Below are 19367 nucleotides of genomic sequence, written 5' to 3'. Positions count from 1 at the left end.
GATATGGATTCAGATCCAAATAAAAAAAATTATAGATATACTTAGATCCAAGTCTAATTCATTTTAAACCCTACTTTCACAATCGCCCATTCCCACAACTAAAAAAAAAGTGTTTGTTTTTTGATATTTTCCAAGCTAGGTGCAATTAAATAGTTGAATTCATTTTCCCATAAAATTCAATTTGAAATGCATGACCATTTTCTCAAGGAAATTATACTTTTCTTGAGAATGAATACCCTAGAATCATACAAACCCTTCTACATAATCTTTGAGATTGAAGATTTAAGAAATTTGGCTTTTGGAAGAAAAAAAAATCAAGGACGTTGTTTTTGCTAGAGGTTGACCTAACTACATTTAGGTCATTCTCTATTAATCTTTCATAGAAGACCACTGTGAAGGGAAACTTCTCCAAAATTAATCCAGGGAGTATCTCATATATTCACCAAAAAAATCAGGGGGGGGGGGGGGGGGGGTATTGCTATAATATTTAATTTTCCTGGAGACAAGTTCCAATGATGGAACTTACAAGTTTTGCAAATTGACATGTTGGTCAGCTTCCACATATGGTAAAACAACCATAATACTTTCAAGATTTATTTAGTCAATCCGAAATTTTGCAATCGATTAATTGCGTTTGTTATTAACTGATGATCTAATCTAATCCTATTTTAAAGTTTATCATAATATAATCTTCAAAGAAGATTGATCATGTGATGTATTAATACACACCTAAATACCATGCATCTAAACAGGTTAAGACAAATACCTGCCTAGGGTTAGCTGAGATGGTAAAAGGGATTGGATTTGCTTCCCAAGTCACACCTATGTGTCTCTATCTCTCCCTTCACATAAAGTGATATATTTAACTGTTGTTACGTGTAGTCCACCAAAGCAAAAAAGTTAAATTTAAAATCATTGTTTTTTGTTAGTCTCTCAGAAAAGACCACAGTCAAGATGTATAAAACATCGGTTTGAATAATTTTGAAAACACAGACGTATGTCAAATATTCATTAAAAAAAAAAAAGAAAACCAACACACCATGCATGAAGAGAGAGTAAAAAAAAAAAAAATTAAAAAAAGAAGATATAAGAGACTGAAGTTAACAAACTTTCAATAAATACCAAAAACAAAGTTTTCTGGTTGGAAAAAGTCAGAAAGATAATTAAAAGAAATAAAGGATACAGTTGAGGAGAAGTCAATTCCCGAACCAACATCCTTGCAGACTGCTTGATCAAAGACAGCTCATCCACTCCAAAAACTCCATTGGAGTATCTTAGCCATCCAGTAACCAAGGATCACATCTGGTGCGCTCTTGACTCCCTCTCTCACTCTTCTTCAAAACACACTCCACTTAAGTCCTACCTACCTATTACAAATTTTTAGGGACATTCCTACCCCCATTTTCTTCTCAAATTACCCAAAACCTCCCCCAATCTCTTTCCATCAAAAAGACCATAATATTGCCTTCAACTTGGTATGAGGATATTATGGTAATTATATCAACCATCTAGTTCCCTTGGAGAGAATGGGGGGGAGGCTTTAGGTAATTCAGAAGAGCAAATCTACATTATTACTCAGATGAAGCAGCGGTGGTGGTCGGTGGCTCACCACTTGCGCCGCCTCCACCAGCGTTGCTTGTTGTGGTGCCGTTAAGAAGGGCATTGATCTGGTGCACCACGTTGCAAATATGGTTGTTCACAGCTGTGACACTTGATAGGTTGATCTTTGCTGCAGGGATTGTGCTCGCTAGCACTTGTAGGCCTACTGTAAGTAAACAACTTGGTGTGGGCCCATTTCCATGATCTTCTGATGCTGCTGATGATGATGATGGTATGGTGTTGTTATCATTGCCGTTGATGTTGTTCTTGTTGGTGGGACCTACAGGAATTACTACAAACCCTAATGGGAGGAGAGGGATGTAAGATGGATCCTCACCACTCATTGCTAGCTGGACAGAGTCAACATCAATAGTGGTGTAGACCACAAGACTTCCAGCTTGGTCTGTGCAGCTTTCCTGCAGCATTAGCTCTACACTCTGGGATGAATTGGTGGATGCCTGCATCCATCCATGCAAATAAATAAAAATAATAATAATAAGCTAGTTGAGGAGAAATGTTTTTACCTTCTACTAATGATTTAGTATCTACTAACAATAACTCAACAATACTACTACTAATAATAAATAATTGAAATCATCTCTTCCATCAATCATCATCTTATCCCAAAATTTGGGGTCGAGTCAACAAATCTATTTTCTCTTTATAATTAGGTCTAAGAACATGCATTATGATAATTCAAGTAAGTTTTGGGAGTGTTCATGTCATGAACTAATCAGTGATATTCACAAAAAAGTGATCAACTTTTGACAAATTTACAATTCCAACTCACTTTTCATTTTAATAACCAAAACGTGAACGATGACAAATTTGGAGGTTTTGAAGTGACAATTTCGCAGGTTTAAAGCGATACTGTTCATGTTTTGTTAATTAAAATGGACAGTGAGCCACAATCGTAAATTCGTCAAATTCAACTCATAAAGACGTAATTCACCCAACTAATTAAGTGCAAAATCCACCTTCACCACTAATCACTACTGAACACCAATCTCTCTAGCTAAGCTAGAAAAAAAAAATCAAATATATTCATACGTTCAAACTATCTCATTATCAACATCATTTTTTGTATTCCTCCTGCTCTTTTAGAACCTTAAGTGGGCATTTTTCATAGAACTCACTTAAGCTAGGCTTATATATATGTTTTCCAAATTACTAAAATCAACTTCTTGAGGTTTAGAATCTATCTTACCAACCAAGACAAGAAAAAGAAAATAAAGCAACAACAATAGACTAACTGAAACAAATTCGGAAATAATATGGAAGTACTTACATTGATACGCAAAAGAGAAATGCAGTTCCCCGGATGGGAGCCATTAGCGATATGAGCAACCTCATGCGATGAAGTCCCACTGGAAAGAACATCAAGCTGTGGAAGAACACTATTAATTAGTTTCTTTTATATTCATCTCCATAGTTCCAATTATTATTGTTGTTGTTAAAATTTTTTGCTCTGATAAGTAGATGAATTGGTTTGAAGATGAAGGGATGTAATTAATATAAACCTGAGATCTTCGGCGTTCATCCCTCAAGAGATCAAAGACTTGATGGTGAGAGAACGGCAGCCAAGTGGTTGAGACAGCACAGAGAATGACACCGTTTGGTTGGCCAGGTTCTGTACTTTTCCTGGTTGTTATACGAACTGTGTCTTCGGAGGAATCAGAGAGAGCCGTCCATGACTGACCTCCAGATGTGCTGATGTTGAAGCAGAATGTCCTTATCATTCTTTGGGACAGTTTCATCAAATTCTTTCTTGCTTCGGGGGAGGGTATGACTGTAAATGACAGGATTAGGGTTAGGGTTATAAGTAATATAACAAGAGACTACAAGAACATATATGCAAAAATACTAGGTTGACACATGACCATATTATTGGGTTGAAGATGAACTCACCACACACAAAAACCATTTCAATATTCAATATTCATAATTCATAAACTAATGAAAGTATTTTCAAATTGAACTCTGAGCTCGAATCCCCAAGATCTAGTGATAAATGTTATGAACAATTGCAGCCCACGAAGAGATGTATCGTATTTAAATAAGGTTGGTTTTTTGTATCTTAATCTCACCATGGTGATCATCAAAAATATTAATTAGCTCATTAATTCTGATTTATCTCCAATTTTTTTACTCTATTCTAATTTTTATTAGAGTTATAAACTTAGACAAGAAAGACTACAGAGAGACGTCAAATATAGACATGCCTCATTTTTATAGAAATTAGTCTTGCCTCCCTTGGGGCATTGACTTTAAGCAAATTTAACTTAAACCAATATAGTTACAATCTTGTTTTCACTATTTTACCATACGTTTCAACTGCATGACTTTCCTTAAGAAGCTACACATTTTTGTCATCTGATTTACTATATGGTTTGATGAATTTACCTTTATGCACTTCATTTAAATTCATTTTGGTTAATAGGAAGGTTGTAAAAATAACTATGCAAATGCGTCTATACAACTGTTTTAGATTTATTTTTTCAAAAATTGACGCTCCAATAATTATACCAAAATATATACTCCAGCCATTTTGGTAAAATACCTTTGTCAGTGTTTCATGTATGCTACAGTATATAAGTGAATTTCGGAAATAAAACGCACCTCCAAGATCAGAAATATTTCTGGCCATGAGACTTGCGAGACGCTCGCATTGCTGTTGCAATACTGCTAGCCAGCGTTGAGCCCCAAACGCCATCCCACTATTTACAAACTGGTTAAATATTTGATGGACTGGTTTATCTTCTACCTCTATGTGTTCCACCCACATCACCTGCATATAATAATTAAACACCAAATATATATGTTAAAACCTTAATAATGTTATAACCAGTGATTTCTATAAATGTATTTTGGACACATGCATAAGATCATGCACATGTATCATCATCATCAAAGCCTTATCTCCAAAATTGGTTTGAAATGTGTTCGATGTGAAGGATCAAGTTTCGTGTCAGAACGTTGCGAAGTTTTAACATCCGTAAATGTCAGAAGTTAATACCCATTTATAAGATACTTCGAAAATGGGGAAATTGAAAACCCACCCCATTGACAATAACACAAGAAAATGAAGCTCACCCTTGAGTATCCATTGGGCATATCTTGAATAATGCAGCCTGAAGGTCGTCTACGGTATCTAGGAAATGAAGGTTGAAGACTGTCATGGAATCCATCAATGGGGAAATCAACGATTGCCCAAGTCCCCTCGACATTTTGTTGGCAGTATCGAAGGAAATGAGCCTCGCGTGTTGGGACCAAAGGTGAGAGAGCTTGCAATTCTGCGTACATCTGCCAAGTATAATACAATCAAAGCAATTTCCAAGAGATTAATTGCTATTTCAAAAGAAAAACAAATAAGTAGTACTTTCAGATTTACATAAAATAAATCTAAGGAATATGATATTTCCTGGTAAATACTCCTAAACTTGCAATTTATGAAGGATTTCAAGATTTTTATTCATTGGGGGTGCTTACCAGATGAAGTGAACCATTGGCATGACCTGACACACCAGAAGTTATAATTTGAACAGTTTTCGCTCTAGATACGATTGAAGGAAACAGTTCCATCCACTTGTTCTGAAAAATTCCATTAAGGAATATGTGGTTAGATTGTCAGAAACCGAAACATCAGTTCTAGCAAATGAACAATTCAATTTCAGTAAATAAAAACATGGCTAATTATAGTTCACAGAACTAAATCAAAGGTAATAAGGAATGGTAAATAGAAATACTATTTGAAAATTCAGATGAATGCATATTTGATTGGGAGTTTTACCATAATGAGCGAGTATATTTTGCTGAAATTACTAGTTTTCCCTAGATATATGTGACTTTAAATTGTACTCACTGTTATTGAAAACCCTAAAGAGGAGATAGGCTTTTTATATGTAGTCTGAATTTCTTAGTCTATATGTGGTATGTAATTTATACATTATGAATTTTCGGCCGTGTAATTTCATAGAAAGAGTTTCAAACAATCTACAAACTAATTATTTTTGAAGTTGGGACTTACAGCATCCAAGAACGCATCAACAAGAGTGATGCTATTCATTATAACAAGCGCGCTTTCCCGGGTGACTTCTGTCCTGAATTCACCCTGATGCTGCTTGAGGTTCATTGGCCATGGAAACATCCTTGAGTGTTCTTCGACATTGAGCATTTCCTTGGTGCCATTGCCACTTCGGACCCAAAGTGGCTCGGTCGCCTGGCACATCTTCACTAGTTCATCCATGGCGGTCATGGCAAGCTCCAACGCTAGTGGCTTTTCTTGTTCCGTGATTAGATTAACACCATCGAAGTGTGAGTTCTCGGGTATTGATGGCACAGGAATCATGTCAGTGCAAGTACCCATAGACTCTTGGAAGTGTCTAGAGTAGATACCCATGTCGAGATCCAACGATGGGAGTAATAGAGGGGGTGGTGTAGGGCCTAGTACCTCTATTGGCCGGCCGGTGTAGCGGGATGCAATGCAGGAGAGACGCTCGAGCTGCAAAACATTGAAAAAACCTTAAACCTCCTAAAACCCTTCAAAACCATATCTTAATTTATTACAAATGGGTTATAATTACACATAAAATAATAAATAAATAAACAGTGTAGGAACAAAAATGCTAAGGTGCACCATTTAGGCTAAAATAAGGTCTAGTAAAGGAATAAAAATACCATTGTAAGCATGCATGCATGCAATTCAACAAACTAATAACCAATACCTTTTCTTTGACCCCATCAAAACCTAGATCTTAATCTTAATTTATTAAAAGTGGGTTATATTAACATATGAAAAGAAATGTTCACCTAATACAGTGCAAGAACAGCCATGCTAACACGCACCATTTAGACTAAAATAAGGCCTAGTGAATGAGTAAATAAATAATTCATGTGAACACATACAATATACAATATAATATAAAGAAATAAGCAATACCTCGTCTTTGAGCCGGGCATTTTCGAGTCGAATGTGCTGTTCGTCAAACGACATCTCTCCGAGAATAGCAGGACCACCACAATTAGGGCACACAATGTTCCTTAATGCCGATTGCAGTCGAAAATTCTCATTCTTTAGGTTTTCATTCTCTGATCTTAGTATAACATTATCTGATCTGTCTTGTTGTGCCTAATATTCATACAATGATTTAAAAAAGAAAAAAAACAATAATAATTATAATTAGAACCCAACACTAGTCTTAACCTACGCACATTGCGCATGTTATTACAGTATGGTTAAAGTTAAACTAATTAACATGGTTTGTTGGGGAAGCGTAAGAGTAGATATGGATTACTACGCAACCGTCTGCGAGCATTTAAGGATTTGCCCATTGAAAAGGGAGACAAAGTTAATGAGCTTTCATGCTGTTCTACAGTGCGCATGGTAGTGGTGTACGCGCAAACGCGCAAACATGATCTTAAATCTTAATAAACATTAACGTTACACATGTCGTAGGCGCATTCTAGAGAACAAGACAATACAAATACTAACGTGCGCACCTTCATCTGCGTACGCCGGTTTTGGAACCAAAACTTGACTTGGCGAGGTTTAAGGCCGAGATCTTGGCTCAGCTTCATCCGCTGCTTGTCGTCTGGGTGTGGACATTCCTTAAACAAACTAAAACCCAAATCCGAAACACATTTTTTAATATAAATAATTTGTTTTTTTTTTTTTATGAAAAAAATAAATAAGAGAGCAATAGAGTGCGTAAGTTAGCAAGAGAGGGAAACCCTACGCCTCCATTTCTTGAATCTGGCGTACAGTGTGCCTGTGGTAGCGTTTCTTCTTCGGCTGCTGCTGCTGCTGTTCGTTCTCTTGTTCATCAGCGGAAGCTCCTTCCACCACGTGTCCACTCACTGATCCGCTCTCCATCTCTTCTTCCTTGCCTCCTCTCTGTAATCCAGATTCTTCTTTCTGAGAAACATCGAAGAGTCGCACAGCGCATTTTAGCAAACAAGGCGTATTTTTAGAAAGGAAAAAAAAAAAAAAAAACGCATGTTTTGTTAGTTTTTTTTCCATGTAAGGAAAGAAGGAAACTTACTGGAACAATTGCAGAGAAAGGATGGAAAGGCATATTAGCCATGAAATTGAAATTAGGGTTTCGGATCTGCGAAGAAAAAATTGAATCTGAAGAAACTACGTTCCCTCCCATTGTTGAAAGTAATTGGCAATCTCCATACATTCTCGCTTTCTCTACCTTTCGTTCTTCTTCTTCGGTTCTTCCCCTAAAGATCAAAATATCTACAAAACAAAAACAAAAATAAAAAATAAAAAGACTTTTATTACATAAAATTAGAAGAATTTCCAAAATAAATCCAAAAACAAGGCTGAAATCACGAGAAAATAAGATCAGATCAAGAATAATTTCAATCTGTGAAAACCTGAACGACTGATTTCTCTTGAACAGAAACAAAATCAAGATTTTTGTTGAGTTCCGAAACCGCCATGAAAGCTTCGAAAAAGAGGAGAGAATTAAAGAGAGCAGGTGAGAGAGAGAGAGAGAGAGAGAGTTGAAATTAAATAGGTGTGTCTGAGTTTTTCGGAATTGGAGAAGTCGATTGAAAACTCTCTGATTTCTTGAGATTTTTTCACTCTCTCTCTCTCTCTATAATTTTGACACTCGCTTTCTCTCTCTATCTCTTTCGCCATTACTCGGTAATAATTAATACCGTACGTGGTAAATGCGGGACTTTTACTACGGGGTGACTGAAACCGATCATCGCCAGTAAATCCGTCGCTGTGGTTCACCGAAACGTGTGGTTACATGAGTGAAGGGTTAATAGAGCGTTTTTTCTCCTTTGAGAAACACCTTTCTTACTAACTTAGTAAGATTTTAAGTCTTAGTAAGGGTCATTTTACTCAAATGGATGACCATGCACTACAATTCCAACGCCACAGTTTTCTAGATTTCACTGTAAAACTTATATTAAAAAAAAAACCTAATTCTTCTTTTAGGTCAAAGGTTTTGAAAATGGACCGCTATCAAACTTCCAATTATTTTCAATATTTAAAATTAAAATTCAAACGGTGAAAAATAATTTTTTTTTTTTTCAAAGTTCATATAATTATGTTCTCTACAACTTGAAGAATGGGATCATGTTTTTGTAATTTACAAAGTGAGCCCAAGAACCCTTACTAAGGGTGAAATCCTTACTAACTTAGTAACGTTAGTCGGACTCTTTTCTTTTGTCTTGTCTGGGGGGAAAAAAAGTCAACTTTGTTTCTTTCTTTTATTTCACGGAAATTTAGACAGACCTCTATACGTTTTAATGAATTTTGAGATACCCCCGTGTTTTAAAACGGAAGATTGTCTCTTGACCTCAGGTCTTCTATGATAGACTACTAAAAAATGACCTGAATGGCCTTGTATTCAATCTCTAGTAGCAAAATCCTTGAATTTTCTTCCACAGCTAGCATCTTCAAGCAAATATGAGTGCTATTTTGAAGACCCAAGAAAACCCTATATATATTGAAGGCATCCCATGTTTACAAATCAAAAATGCTAAAATGACTTCCTACGACATTGCACTGACATGGAGATGCGTTTAGAACCATAGATATTTTTCTTAGAGATGTGATTGAAAAATATACACAATGTGAAAAAACCTATATTTGAAAATCCAAGGCCATTGAATTTCATAAAATTCGATAGACCCAAGCATCAAATTTTTTATTGTTAATTTTTTTTTCGACAGACTGAAACCATCAAATTAATGGAGGATGGGAGAAATTTGATGTCTCTAAACCATTGAATTGAGAAACATAAAAAATTTCAACAGTCATGGACTGTCGAAATTTGATTTTTAAAATTTGTGGGCTTTGGCTCATCAAAATTTTCAATTTTCACATAGTGATATATGGTTCTAAGCACACATCCACGTCAACTCAATGTCGAATGTGGTATCCTACGCAGTCACTCTAGCATTGTTCTTTACAAAAAAAAAAACTCATGTTATACACATGTTTGGAAGACTTCAATACATGTGGACTAAGAAGAATGTGGGGTTGCATGCGGCCTCAAAAATGTAGATCCCCAAAATCACTCTTAAGGCAATACAGGATTTTGGGCTCGAGAAGTAGAAGACAATCACATTTTTAGTAGAAAAATCAAGGATTTTCTACAAAGAGTAAGGTAAGGTTGAAAACTATGGAATGAAGATAACATTGAATGAATAAAACATAGATTATACGATGTCGAAAATAATGGATTTTTGTGAGAAGATCAAAGGGTTTTTTTAGCTTGAGGTTGAAGACAAAGGCATTTAGTTCATTTCATATATATTAATCTTTGATAGGTTGACTAAGGTCAACGAGTAGTTATCAGTTTGGAAACACAAGGGCTTCCAAAATGACATCCTCTATGATTAAATGGATAGATACATTTAATCTTATATGCAATCTTATCAAATAAATTTTTTCGACTGTAGTAAATTTTCCCTGCATTGCATCATATAATTCACAAAATGAGATAGCATAGAACTTACAAAATATATATTGATATAGTTAACAACATTGTGGTTAAGGAGAAGATGTGCATATGGAGTGTTATGCGATCAACATATTAAAGCAAAAGGACAATTTTAGAAGATAGGAATAAGGCCATCTATGCTTTATAGAGAAAAAATGTTGCACAATCAAGAAATAGTTAACGTTCATAGACAATTTGGATGGATGGGTGGAAAGATATCCAAAGGAGTTTTGTTGTAATTGTGATAGAAGGAAGATACAATTAAAGAAGGTTGATTGAGATGATTTTGGCATAAACAAATTAATTGAAACTTTTAAACCCTAGACCTTAAACCCTAAACTTCTACCCCGTCAAAAGTGTGATTTACAAATTAATGATAAAAAATCAACGGTTCACAATTCTAAACCAGCTTTGATGGGGTTAAAATTTTTAGATTGGACTGATTTTTTGTGAGGATAATTTCCCCATCATAAAGATTATCCTTACAAAAAATTGGCCCTTACAAAACTTTTAATCCATATAGGACAAAGGCTTTGGCTCCGTATTGTTTCCCTAATAGAAGATATAGTCATAAATTGATAAGACACATACTTGGTTAATATCATTTTCAATAACCAAATATCATAGAGGAAAAGTTTAAATTAAGTTAGAATATTTCTCTCCAACAGATGTTACAATTTATGAAATCGATGGTACGTAAAAGCCAAAAAAGAAAATAAAAAATTTGATGATAAAGTAGCTATCATCAAAAGTAAAACTATATGTGATATAATAATATAGTAAAGATAGGACTTCCAAGGGTTTGGTGCCATTACTAAAAAATGGACATGGGTAAGTGTACTTGGGACACCATTACTTGCTAAAACGGGTCAAGAATCAATACATATATTTTATACTCTATAGGAGATATACATACAACTTGAATTTACCACAACAGCTATGATGCCTAGACTCATCCTCCTTTATAACTTACTTTGTGTGCATGTTAATACCATCCACCTTGTATGGAAATGAGTATTCTAGCTCTGTGTTAGTGATTTGGAATACATAAAAAATTTGATTAGTGAAAAATTTGAGTTCTATTCGATTTTGGATTACAAAAATTCAGTCAAAAATTCGATAAATGAAAAATATGCGACATATACATCATATGCGTATTATTTGTTTCATTTCAAAAATTCAAAAATAAAAAATTCGATAATATTATAATGATGGTGATGATGACATTGGTTATGTTAATGGTGATGGTGATAATGAGGGTGTTGAAGTTATTGTTTCATTGATTTATAAAGAAAGATCAAAGTCAAGGGACAAATCATTAATTAAGGTGAAATTTCAAATAAATGTAAAGGGTTAGTCATTATTTTTTAAAGATAAAAGGGATATTTGTCACATAAAAAGGTGGATTCTTACAAAATTTTGAAGCATGACCATTTCAAAGTCGACTTATGTTACACGTCACAACTTAAAAGTTTACACTTTGCAACATACAACAAGTTACAGTAATATCTTTTTTTTTTTCACCGAGTTTTATAAAAATTCATAAAAATGAGTTCTATTATTATTTTAACTTAAAATGCGTGAATTATTTAGAATAATTCAATAATTCGGTGAATAATACTTTTATTAAAAAAAACAAAAAATTCATGGATTTTTCAAGAATTAAATCAAAGATTGCTAACAATCTAATTTTGTCACATAATTAAAACACTAAAAATGTATGATAATAGAAAAACATAAAAAAACATGTCGATGATGGCGCTTTAAAGCTCGTTGGAATTGGAAAGCTTTTTCCCCACCAAAAGGATTCAAAGTGGGGCAGATTGTATGCCACCCAACATCTTTTCAAATTGTCATTTTTAAATTGGTACAACCCACGTGAATTATAATGAAGAAAAACAATTCTTGTCTGTAACACCTCTATATTGGAAAAATAATCTTTTAGAAGTGCTATGTTTCAGAGAAAAAATCTTTAATGAAAATGACATTCAAATATATTTATTAAAACCCAAGAAGAAATCCTCCTAAACTATGAAGAAGGACAATAAATTAATTCCACCGACTACTTTGAGGATTTGCATATAATTTTGTGGGTTGTTAATAATCAAAACAGTGTAATATTTAAAACTCTCTATCCATTATATATACTCTCTTGCCTTCCTCCACTCATGACTGAATCCAGTGCTCCTCTTCCTTGATGGCGATCAAGCTCCGGTATCTTCCATCGAAAATTGTTAATCTCTAATGAGAAGCTTCACCATTTTTTAATTATCTTCTCTGTCACTTTATATATTTTATTTTTTATTTAAAACTCTTAGAAACAATTAAGACAAGTCAAGATATTCTCGAAGGTTCACCCAAACTTCACCATTTCCTCTCTCTCTCTCTCTCTCTCTCTTTTTGGGAATGCAGATATTGTGTTTATTTTTTCAATTATTTGGAATGGGTATATGATGCATGTAACATGTTTATTGCAACCATAAGTCCAATTCTAATTTAAAACAACTTCTGAAGTTGTTTGAATGTGTTAATTCTTTGCAATTTGAGGTAATAACTTAAACCAAACTTTTGCAATGTTGGGATGCTAATGTGAATTTTTTCTTTTTTTTATAAATGGTTGTGTCGATAGGTTCCTATCAAACAAACCTTAATAGTGTCGATAAGATCGTGTCGACACTATATTAAAACTTGTTCTAATCTCATGTTTATAGGTCGAGAGTGGTGCAACAGATATACAAAAACTTGTTCTAATCTCATGTTAATAGGATTTTTTCGACAACATTAGATTTAAAAAAAAAATGGTTTATGAGTATACAAAGAGGGGAGATCATGAAAAATATGAGGATCCTATGGTGGTTATAGGTCGAGGGTGGTGCAATAGTGCAACAGATATAGGAATGGCAATTTTGCCTCGTCGGTGCCCTGACCCATCCCTATAGGGTCAGTTTTTTTTTTTTTTAACTAATTTAAAAAGGGTTTGATATTAAAAATAAAAATTCAATTCGATTTTGGGACAGAGACGATTTTGATATGTCCCGCCCTGTAACCCACCTCACTCCTCAAACTTGACACGCAAAAAAATAAGGCCCAAGTCAAGGTCAGGACAGGTTCAGAGTAAGCAAAAGTAATTGGTGATGGATTTAACTAACATGACCTAAACCTGTCTCGTTGCCATCCTTAAACAGGTATGGTGGTGTGGCGGTGATTAAATGGGGTCAAGAATGTGAAAAACATAAAGATTTGGGTGTTCAGTGGTGGTTTTGAAGGTCGTTGAAAGTGCAACAATGCAACAACACTAGTGGTCTAGTACGGTGGTGGTGGTAGCGGTGAGAGAGGAAAAGATGAAGAATAAATAATTTTTTTTTTTAAATTGTGGGTGCCCTTAGAGTTTGAATTTGTTGTTATCAAGTGCTAAGCCGAGAAATCAATGTTATAATGCCACATGTACAAAGAAAAAGATAAAATATATAACCTTAATTCCATAACCATCTTCTCCCGCAATTTTCTCTCCAAATAACCAATTGGGTAATGCTATTCAATACATTTGGCAACATGCCATTAGTTTAGCAGCGTAGCACATTTTCGTTAGCAACAAAATTCAATTTGTGCATGCCATTATGGCTACCCTGGACGTCCAAGCTAAATAGATGGGCACACTTGACAAGAGCCAAGAGCCTAAGGCTTCAATTTCGTTTTGTCTTGACTTTAGAGATAGACTATGCCCCTCTCTTTCTCACTTCTCTTTTGAAAGACTAACCTTTCTCTCTCCCCTTTACTCGATTCGATCCTTAAACCTTTCTCTCACTTTTCTTCTCTACAATCTCCAAGAACTCTAATTTCCCCTCATTTCGTCTCCATCTTCAATATACGATGAAGAACATTACTCAAATCCATCATCCACTCCAATTCCAATCAGTAAACCATCCAAAGATCACTACGTGAAAATTTTCAAAATTTGACAATCCAAAACCGTCGAATCCAAAACCGTCGAATTATGGGACAATTCGATAGTCTCGACCGTCGAATTGGTCCATCGAATTTTTCCTTGTCGAAAAAATAATCGACGGTTAAAAATCATAGAATTTAAGGATATAGCGATGGTCGGCATAGAGGAAAAACCCGTTGGAAATACATATAGCAACAGCATGAGACTTCGGTATATGGACTTATAGAGACAATGGCTATTGGCCGTCACTATAGGGTATTTTATTAAAAAAATATTTTTTAAAGGCTACGGTTGCCGACCGTCACTATAGGGTATTCTTTTTTTTAAAAAAAATTAGGTCCTCAACTAGAACTCGCCCAATCTGGATGTGCATCAAATTTGTCAAGTTCATTTGGATTGGGCTTACTCCTACTTGATTGGACTTATAAAAGTGATTCCACAGAAATACTTCTATTGAAAGTAGAGCTGTGCCAATGAAACCTGAATAATCACTAAACCTGGCTTAGTTATGTTTTAGCTTATTTGAAGTAATTGGGTCAGACATTCATAAGGTTTAACATAAGCTTCTTGTCTACACAACTGAGAAAATGTAACACATAGTACAAACATAACCAAAGTGCAATTCTCAAAGTTGATTTTCCCATGTCTAGTATTGCTTAGCCTAATACATATAGTTAAGCAAATTGAGAAAACTAAGAACACAGAGAAGTGTGTAAAACAGGTCCAATCGGTTGTGATTCAAATCGTTTCCACCCAACCACTCATGCCCGAACCGTCGACTCACTGCATTAGTGATCGAGACCAGTACAGAGCTAAGGAAGTACCCCGTGGAAGTTGAACACCACAACAATGAGGTACACATGCTCCTCATTTTATCAAAAGCCTCGGAGTAGAAAAAGTCCAGCATTCCCCCAAGTGTAAGCATGTCTGACACACCAAGTAGAAAGTATTGCCACCCCAACCTAAAGACAGATAGCGTAATGTGATTCTTTGCAGCCCCACGCCTCTTAACTTCCACTACTGCAGCAATGGCCATTGATCCAGATGTCAGAGCAAGTCCCAAGCCTATACGTCGGAGAGGTTGGAACATGTTACTCTTCCCCGAGGGCTTCTTGGCAAACACAGATGCCAAATGCTCATATAGGGGGATAGAGAGAAGCATGATTATGAGTGGAATAACCACCAGTGATGGAGTTGGTACTTCAAAATTATGAGAAAGGTTTCTATTCATGGTCACTCCTTGATGCACCATGAAGGTTTGTAGTTGGGCCAAACAACAGTACATCATTATTGTTTTGTGGTAGTTTAGAGGGACAAAGAAAACCATTCCTCAACTCACCTATTGTAATTGGCAACCAACCATATCTAGCCATGTATCTCTTTGTTTCTTAACTGATTGCTTGAGAAGTCCTTGAGGAGCTGTGTCATCATGCCATCATAGTAAGGTAACATCTTCACCGAATTGTCCAAGAGGTTCATCTATGAAACATAAACAAACATTGATCATCAATGGAGAATTCTTACCCATAATTTGATTCTAAAATTCGATGATGTTAGTTTGACTCGAATTATCAAAGTGATTCTCCCATAAGCAGAAAATGAAATCGGCTAAAATCAGAAGCAATGCAGGACCCATTCTAACTATTAATGTTTCAAATGAAAAGAATTTGCATAAATTCTTACCACTTCATAAATTCAAGGCTGGTTTGCATTGTCCGAGAGTACGTGTTTAAAACCAGCTGCATAATAGACAAAATAATATTCCCATGTCCTGATGAACTTCTCATCGAATCCCAATGCAAGTATTTTACTGGAATCCAAGAAGTAACACAATATCAAAATCTAAGGATAAACAGAGATTTTTATGAGATGACATGCAATATTTGAATCTAAAAAGAATATGGAAATTTCTTTATGTGTAGACCTCACGACCTCAAATTAAACTATTTGTATTCTTTGTACCTCTGTTTTGCCATGAAATTATTCCTCCAATACCTCAGTGTTTGTTAGTAATGTATTCCTATATTTTCCAAATGCTCCACACTGCATTAACGATACTTTCACATAATGTTGAATTTTCAAAATAAAAAAAAAAAAAGAAAAAAAAAAAGAAGATGATATAAATGTAATAATAGTGATGATCCTTTAAATTTTTACCAAAGTCTAGATGCAGCAGCCATAGAGAATGTTAGTCTACTCAATGACGGAAGGCACCCACCAGGGGAAATCTATTCTTTTATAAAAACTGAGCTTTGCCTGTATTCATCAAAAAGTAACACCTCTAATTTCAACCAACCACAAAACACGTTCAGGCCTCAATCCTACATATGGCAATTTGATTTGCCTCCAGTGACTAGTAGTAGCTCGAGGAGAACATAATAATAATATATGCTTCTCTTAGGTTTGGTGATCAGGTGCATTATTTGGAAAATAAGGAGAAAGAAAGAAGGTAAAATCATTCTCAACACTTACAAAAATCTTCTAATATAAAATATGTGATTGTCTGATTGTCTCCAGTGCTATTATATTACATTAAGCATGCTTGTAAGAAGTTACTTTTCATGTCATGGGCTGATCCAAACTGACCTTGTTCTTTGCTTTGATGGTGGTTTGACATTATCACCTGCACTTCCCAAAGAAGAAATTAAGGTGTTAGCCTGGTTTTGATATGAATGTCAACATCCGGCCCTGCATTGAAACGTGTCATTCAAGAACAGATCATGTCCTTCAATGTAAGGTGAAGTGTCGTCTAGACTCCCAAACCAAGTGAGACTTATTTGCTGAAAAAATATACTAAATTAGGTGAATCACACCATCTATCAAATTATTTCAATAAAATATGGACATGTTAAAGCTAAAATTAACGAAGAAGTTGTAGGCATGATCTGCGTAAGGGTGGAGATGTACCAGCTAGAAAGGAGAACTTTGTTGGATCTTATTAAAGAGGAGTCTCATTGTATTTTCAATGAATGACTAAAAAAATCTCCTTACCACCATCCTGATCATTAGCTTTTACCGAAACACGATTCAAATAACTAAATATATCTATTGGGGCCTAAAATATGTCATGTCAGATTCCTTTGTTTACTTTTTATATGAGAAACAAGAAAACATACACTAATGCAAAAGAAAAATCATTCAAGATGATTGCCACATATATATGATAGGTAGCACCAACATTCTTGGAACCAAAACACCCAAGTTATTATTCTATAATTTTTTTGCCATTTCATGGACAGGACAGAGATGATTTGCATTGAGTAGTTGTAATGATGATGATATATACAGATGGGAAACTCTGCAATTATTATAGTGTAGCCCCGGGGACATTACCCATTGTTTCTTTATACTAATTCATTTTTCCAACAATATTCCTAACTAGTAGTTAATAACAAAAGTGGGAAGGAAGAGCAAGAACTACCTTTGTTTGACTGGACAACCATAGTTACTGCCACGGACAACTTCTCTTACACAAATAAGTGGTATTCCTAACAGAGGATTTTATCATCCAAATCACCATCACAACCTTCTCGGACATGTAAGTATGGTGAACTTAAAGTGCCTGTTTGGATTGCCATTTCTGCACCAGGAAGAATAGTTTGAAAGCTCTTATAAAAAATTATATCTTCTTTCAAACAAAAAATGGGTGTGATTGAAACAAGCACTGTTTGGTTGAAATATCACCATTCTGTCATTTAATGATCAAGGTTATGGGTTGAAATTGTTTCAGGCATGAGTACTATGGGATGAAAAGGATACTAGTAAAGGCAAACAAATGTAAGTAAGCTTTAGAATTTCACGTGGTGAGAACCATGGGAAAAGTACCTCTATATGAGAGATGTAACTTTCAACCAAGGTGTCCGACAGGCACGTGGCCTAGTGACAGCAGTGTACTCATCTACGTCCTATTCTAGGACTTTACACATCAAAATTTCATTGGATCGCATATTGGCATGACTAAATTTAATGTATTAGACACGGATAAATATATGCCTTTGTTAGACAGTTCATAATCAAGACTACGATTTAAAAGGCCAAAATATCTAAATACTCCATAGTCTGTTAAGCAATCTAATGCAAGCTCTACTTTTGGATGTAAGGTATCAGAATAATCTACAGTTAGAAATAAGGCGGAACATAAGGGCAGTATGCGGCCAATGGAATAGCTACACATGGCACATATGCAGCAGGTGGCATTGAAGATCTAACCTTAAATGTTTGTCAAGTAATTTAGACTAACCGCTGAAAAGACTAACTAATTAACATCACAAGTAGACTTCCTTGAAAAAGTTTACCATAATAAAGTATACCAACATATTTTAAAGTATAAACTAATAATAATATTTTTCTTAATTTTTATAAAAATGTGATACAAATCATAAATATTCATTAAAAGGAATGGTAAAATCTAACCAACAATCAAATATAAGAAAATTGTTGATGTAGGACATTATTCACATTTCATCAAATAAGAATATGAGGTTTTGCTTTGAGTTTTTATGTTCGAAAATCTATAGAGATTTTGTGTGGATTTTCTTCTTTTGATTTTTGATGTTGTTTGTTTGAGAATGATGTTTTTCTTGTAGAGAAGAACTTGTAATTTTGAAGAGGTTGTTGTGGTTTTAATAGTATCAAGGACAATATAATCTGATTATCAATGTTGTTGATAATAATTGTTCTTCAACCAGATATGATCATGACAACATGAGTAAATTTAACAATTTCTACAGCAAATGTTGAGAAAAAATTAAACAAAAGCAATTGAACTGTTTAAATAAACAAGAAAAAATTGATGAACGATGAATAAGGAGAAAAAAGATGAGAGAATACTTACTGGAACTGAACCAATCAAATGACTATCTCAATTTGAGCTTCGAAAATAGTTGGTTGATAAGAGATGATCAAGGATTTGAGCTCAGTTCTTCGATTTGAGGTTCAGTTCTTGGAAGGCGTAGATGACGACGAAATCGAGAGGATTTTATCTTCAGTTCTTCGATTTGAGCTTAAGTCGAAGAAGACGACCAATAATTTTTCGAATCAATCAATCAAACTAGCTGAGAGAGAGAGATCCAAGACAGAGAGATGGGAGATCGAGAGAGACTTACAGCAAGCGGAGAGATCGAGAGAGTTACAAAGAGATGAGAGATCGACATATTGAGAGACTTACAGATCGAGAGAGTTACAAGGATCGAGAGATCAAGAGACTTATAGAAATCGAGAGATCGAGACAGAGAGAGGGAGAGGAGAGACGTATAGATCGAAAATTTGTGAAGAAAAAAACTGAATGAAAGAAGGAGAGTTCGTTAAGACAATGGGCCGTTAAAACGAGGGAGAAAAATTCAGTGGGCTAAGCC

The 19367-nt window shown here is 34.9% G+C and overlaps 1 protein-coding gene and 1 long non-coding RNA gene across 3 annotated transcripts; both read right to left on the bottom strand.

The window, feature by feature from the left end:
• Positions 1–1095: 1095 nt before the first annotated feature.
• Positions 1096–8229, bottom strand: LOC147408313 (homeobox-leucine zipper protein HDG5-like). The gene is made up of 12 exons (XM_086437259.1): positions 7981–8229; positions 7641–7840; positions 7335–7513; positions 7099–7216; positions 6539–6727; positions 5627–6100; positions 5089–5190; positions 4693–4902; positions 4219–4387; positions 3120–3388; positions 2888–2983; positions 1096–2057 (listed from the first exon to the last, which is right to left on the bottom strand). The coding sequence occupies exons 2-12, from the start codon at positions 7779–7781 to the stop codon at positions 1572–1574; spliced, it is 2433 nt and encodes an 810-aa protein (XP_086293385.1). The 5' UTR covers positions 7782–7840; positions 7981–8229; the 3' UTR covers positions 1096–1571.
• Positions 8230–14425: 6196 nt separating this feature from the next.
• LOC147408312 (uncharacterized) lies at positions 14426–19282 on the bottom strand. 2 transcript variants are annotated; one of them, XR_015177054.1, is made up of 3 exons: positions 18848–19282; positions 16486–16636; positions 14426–15823 (listed from the first exon to the last, which is right to left on the bottom strand). It is a non-coding gene; the product is annotated as an uncharacterized LOC147408312 (long non-coding RNA). The 2 variants fall into 2 exon arrangements; XR_015177053.1 differs by having other exon boundaries at positions 14428–15752.
• Between the last annotated feature and the right edge of the window lie 85 nt (positions 19283–19367).

This window comes from Akebia trifoliata, chromosome 3 (assembly GCF_017979445.1).
Source record: "Akebia trifoliata isolate Shusen 1 chromosome 3, ASM1797944v1, whole genome shotgun sequence".
Lineage (NCBI taxonomy): Eukaryota > Viridiplantae > Streptophyta > Magnoliopsida > Ranunculales > Lardizabalaceae > Akebia > Akebia trifoliata.
The sequence above is the reverse complement of the archived record's forward strand: the minus strand, read 5'-3'. Positions and strand labels throughout refer to the sequence as shown.

Excerpts from the sequence above, each read along its gene's own strand:
- LOC147408313 (XM_086437259.1), bottom strand. The coding sequence starts at position 7,781 with ATGTATGGAGATTGCCAATTACTTTCAACAATGGGAGGGAACGTAGTT. Across the intron at positions 4,903-5,088 it reads CCAATGGTTCACTTCATCTG|ATGTACGCAGAATTGCAAGC; the intron begins GTAAGCACCCCC and ends TATACTTGGCAG. Across the intron at positions 4,388-4,692 it reads TGCCCAATGGATACTCAAGG|GTGATGTGGGTGGAACACAT; the intron begins GTGAGCTTCATT and ends TATTATATGCAG.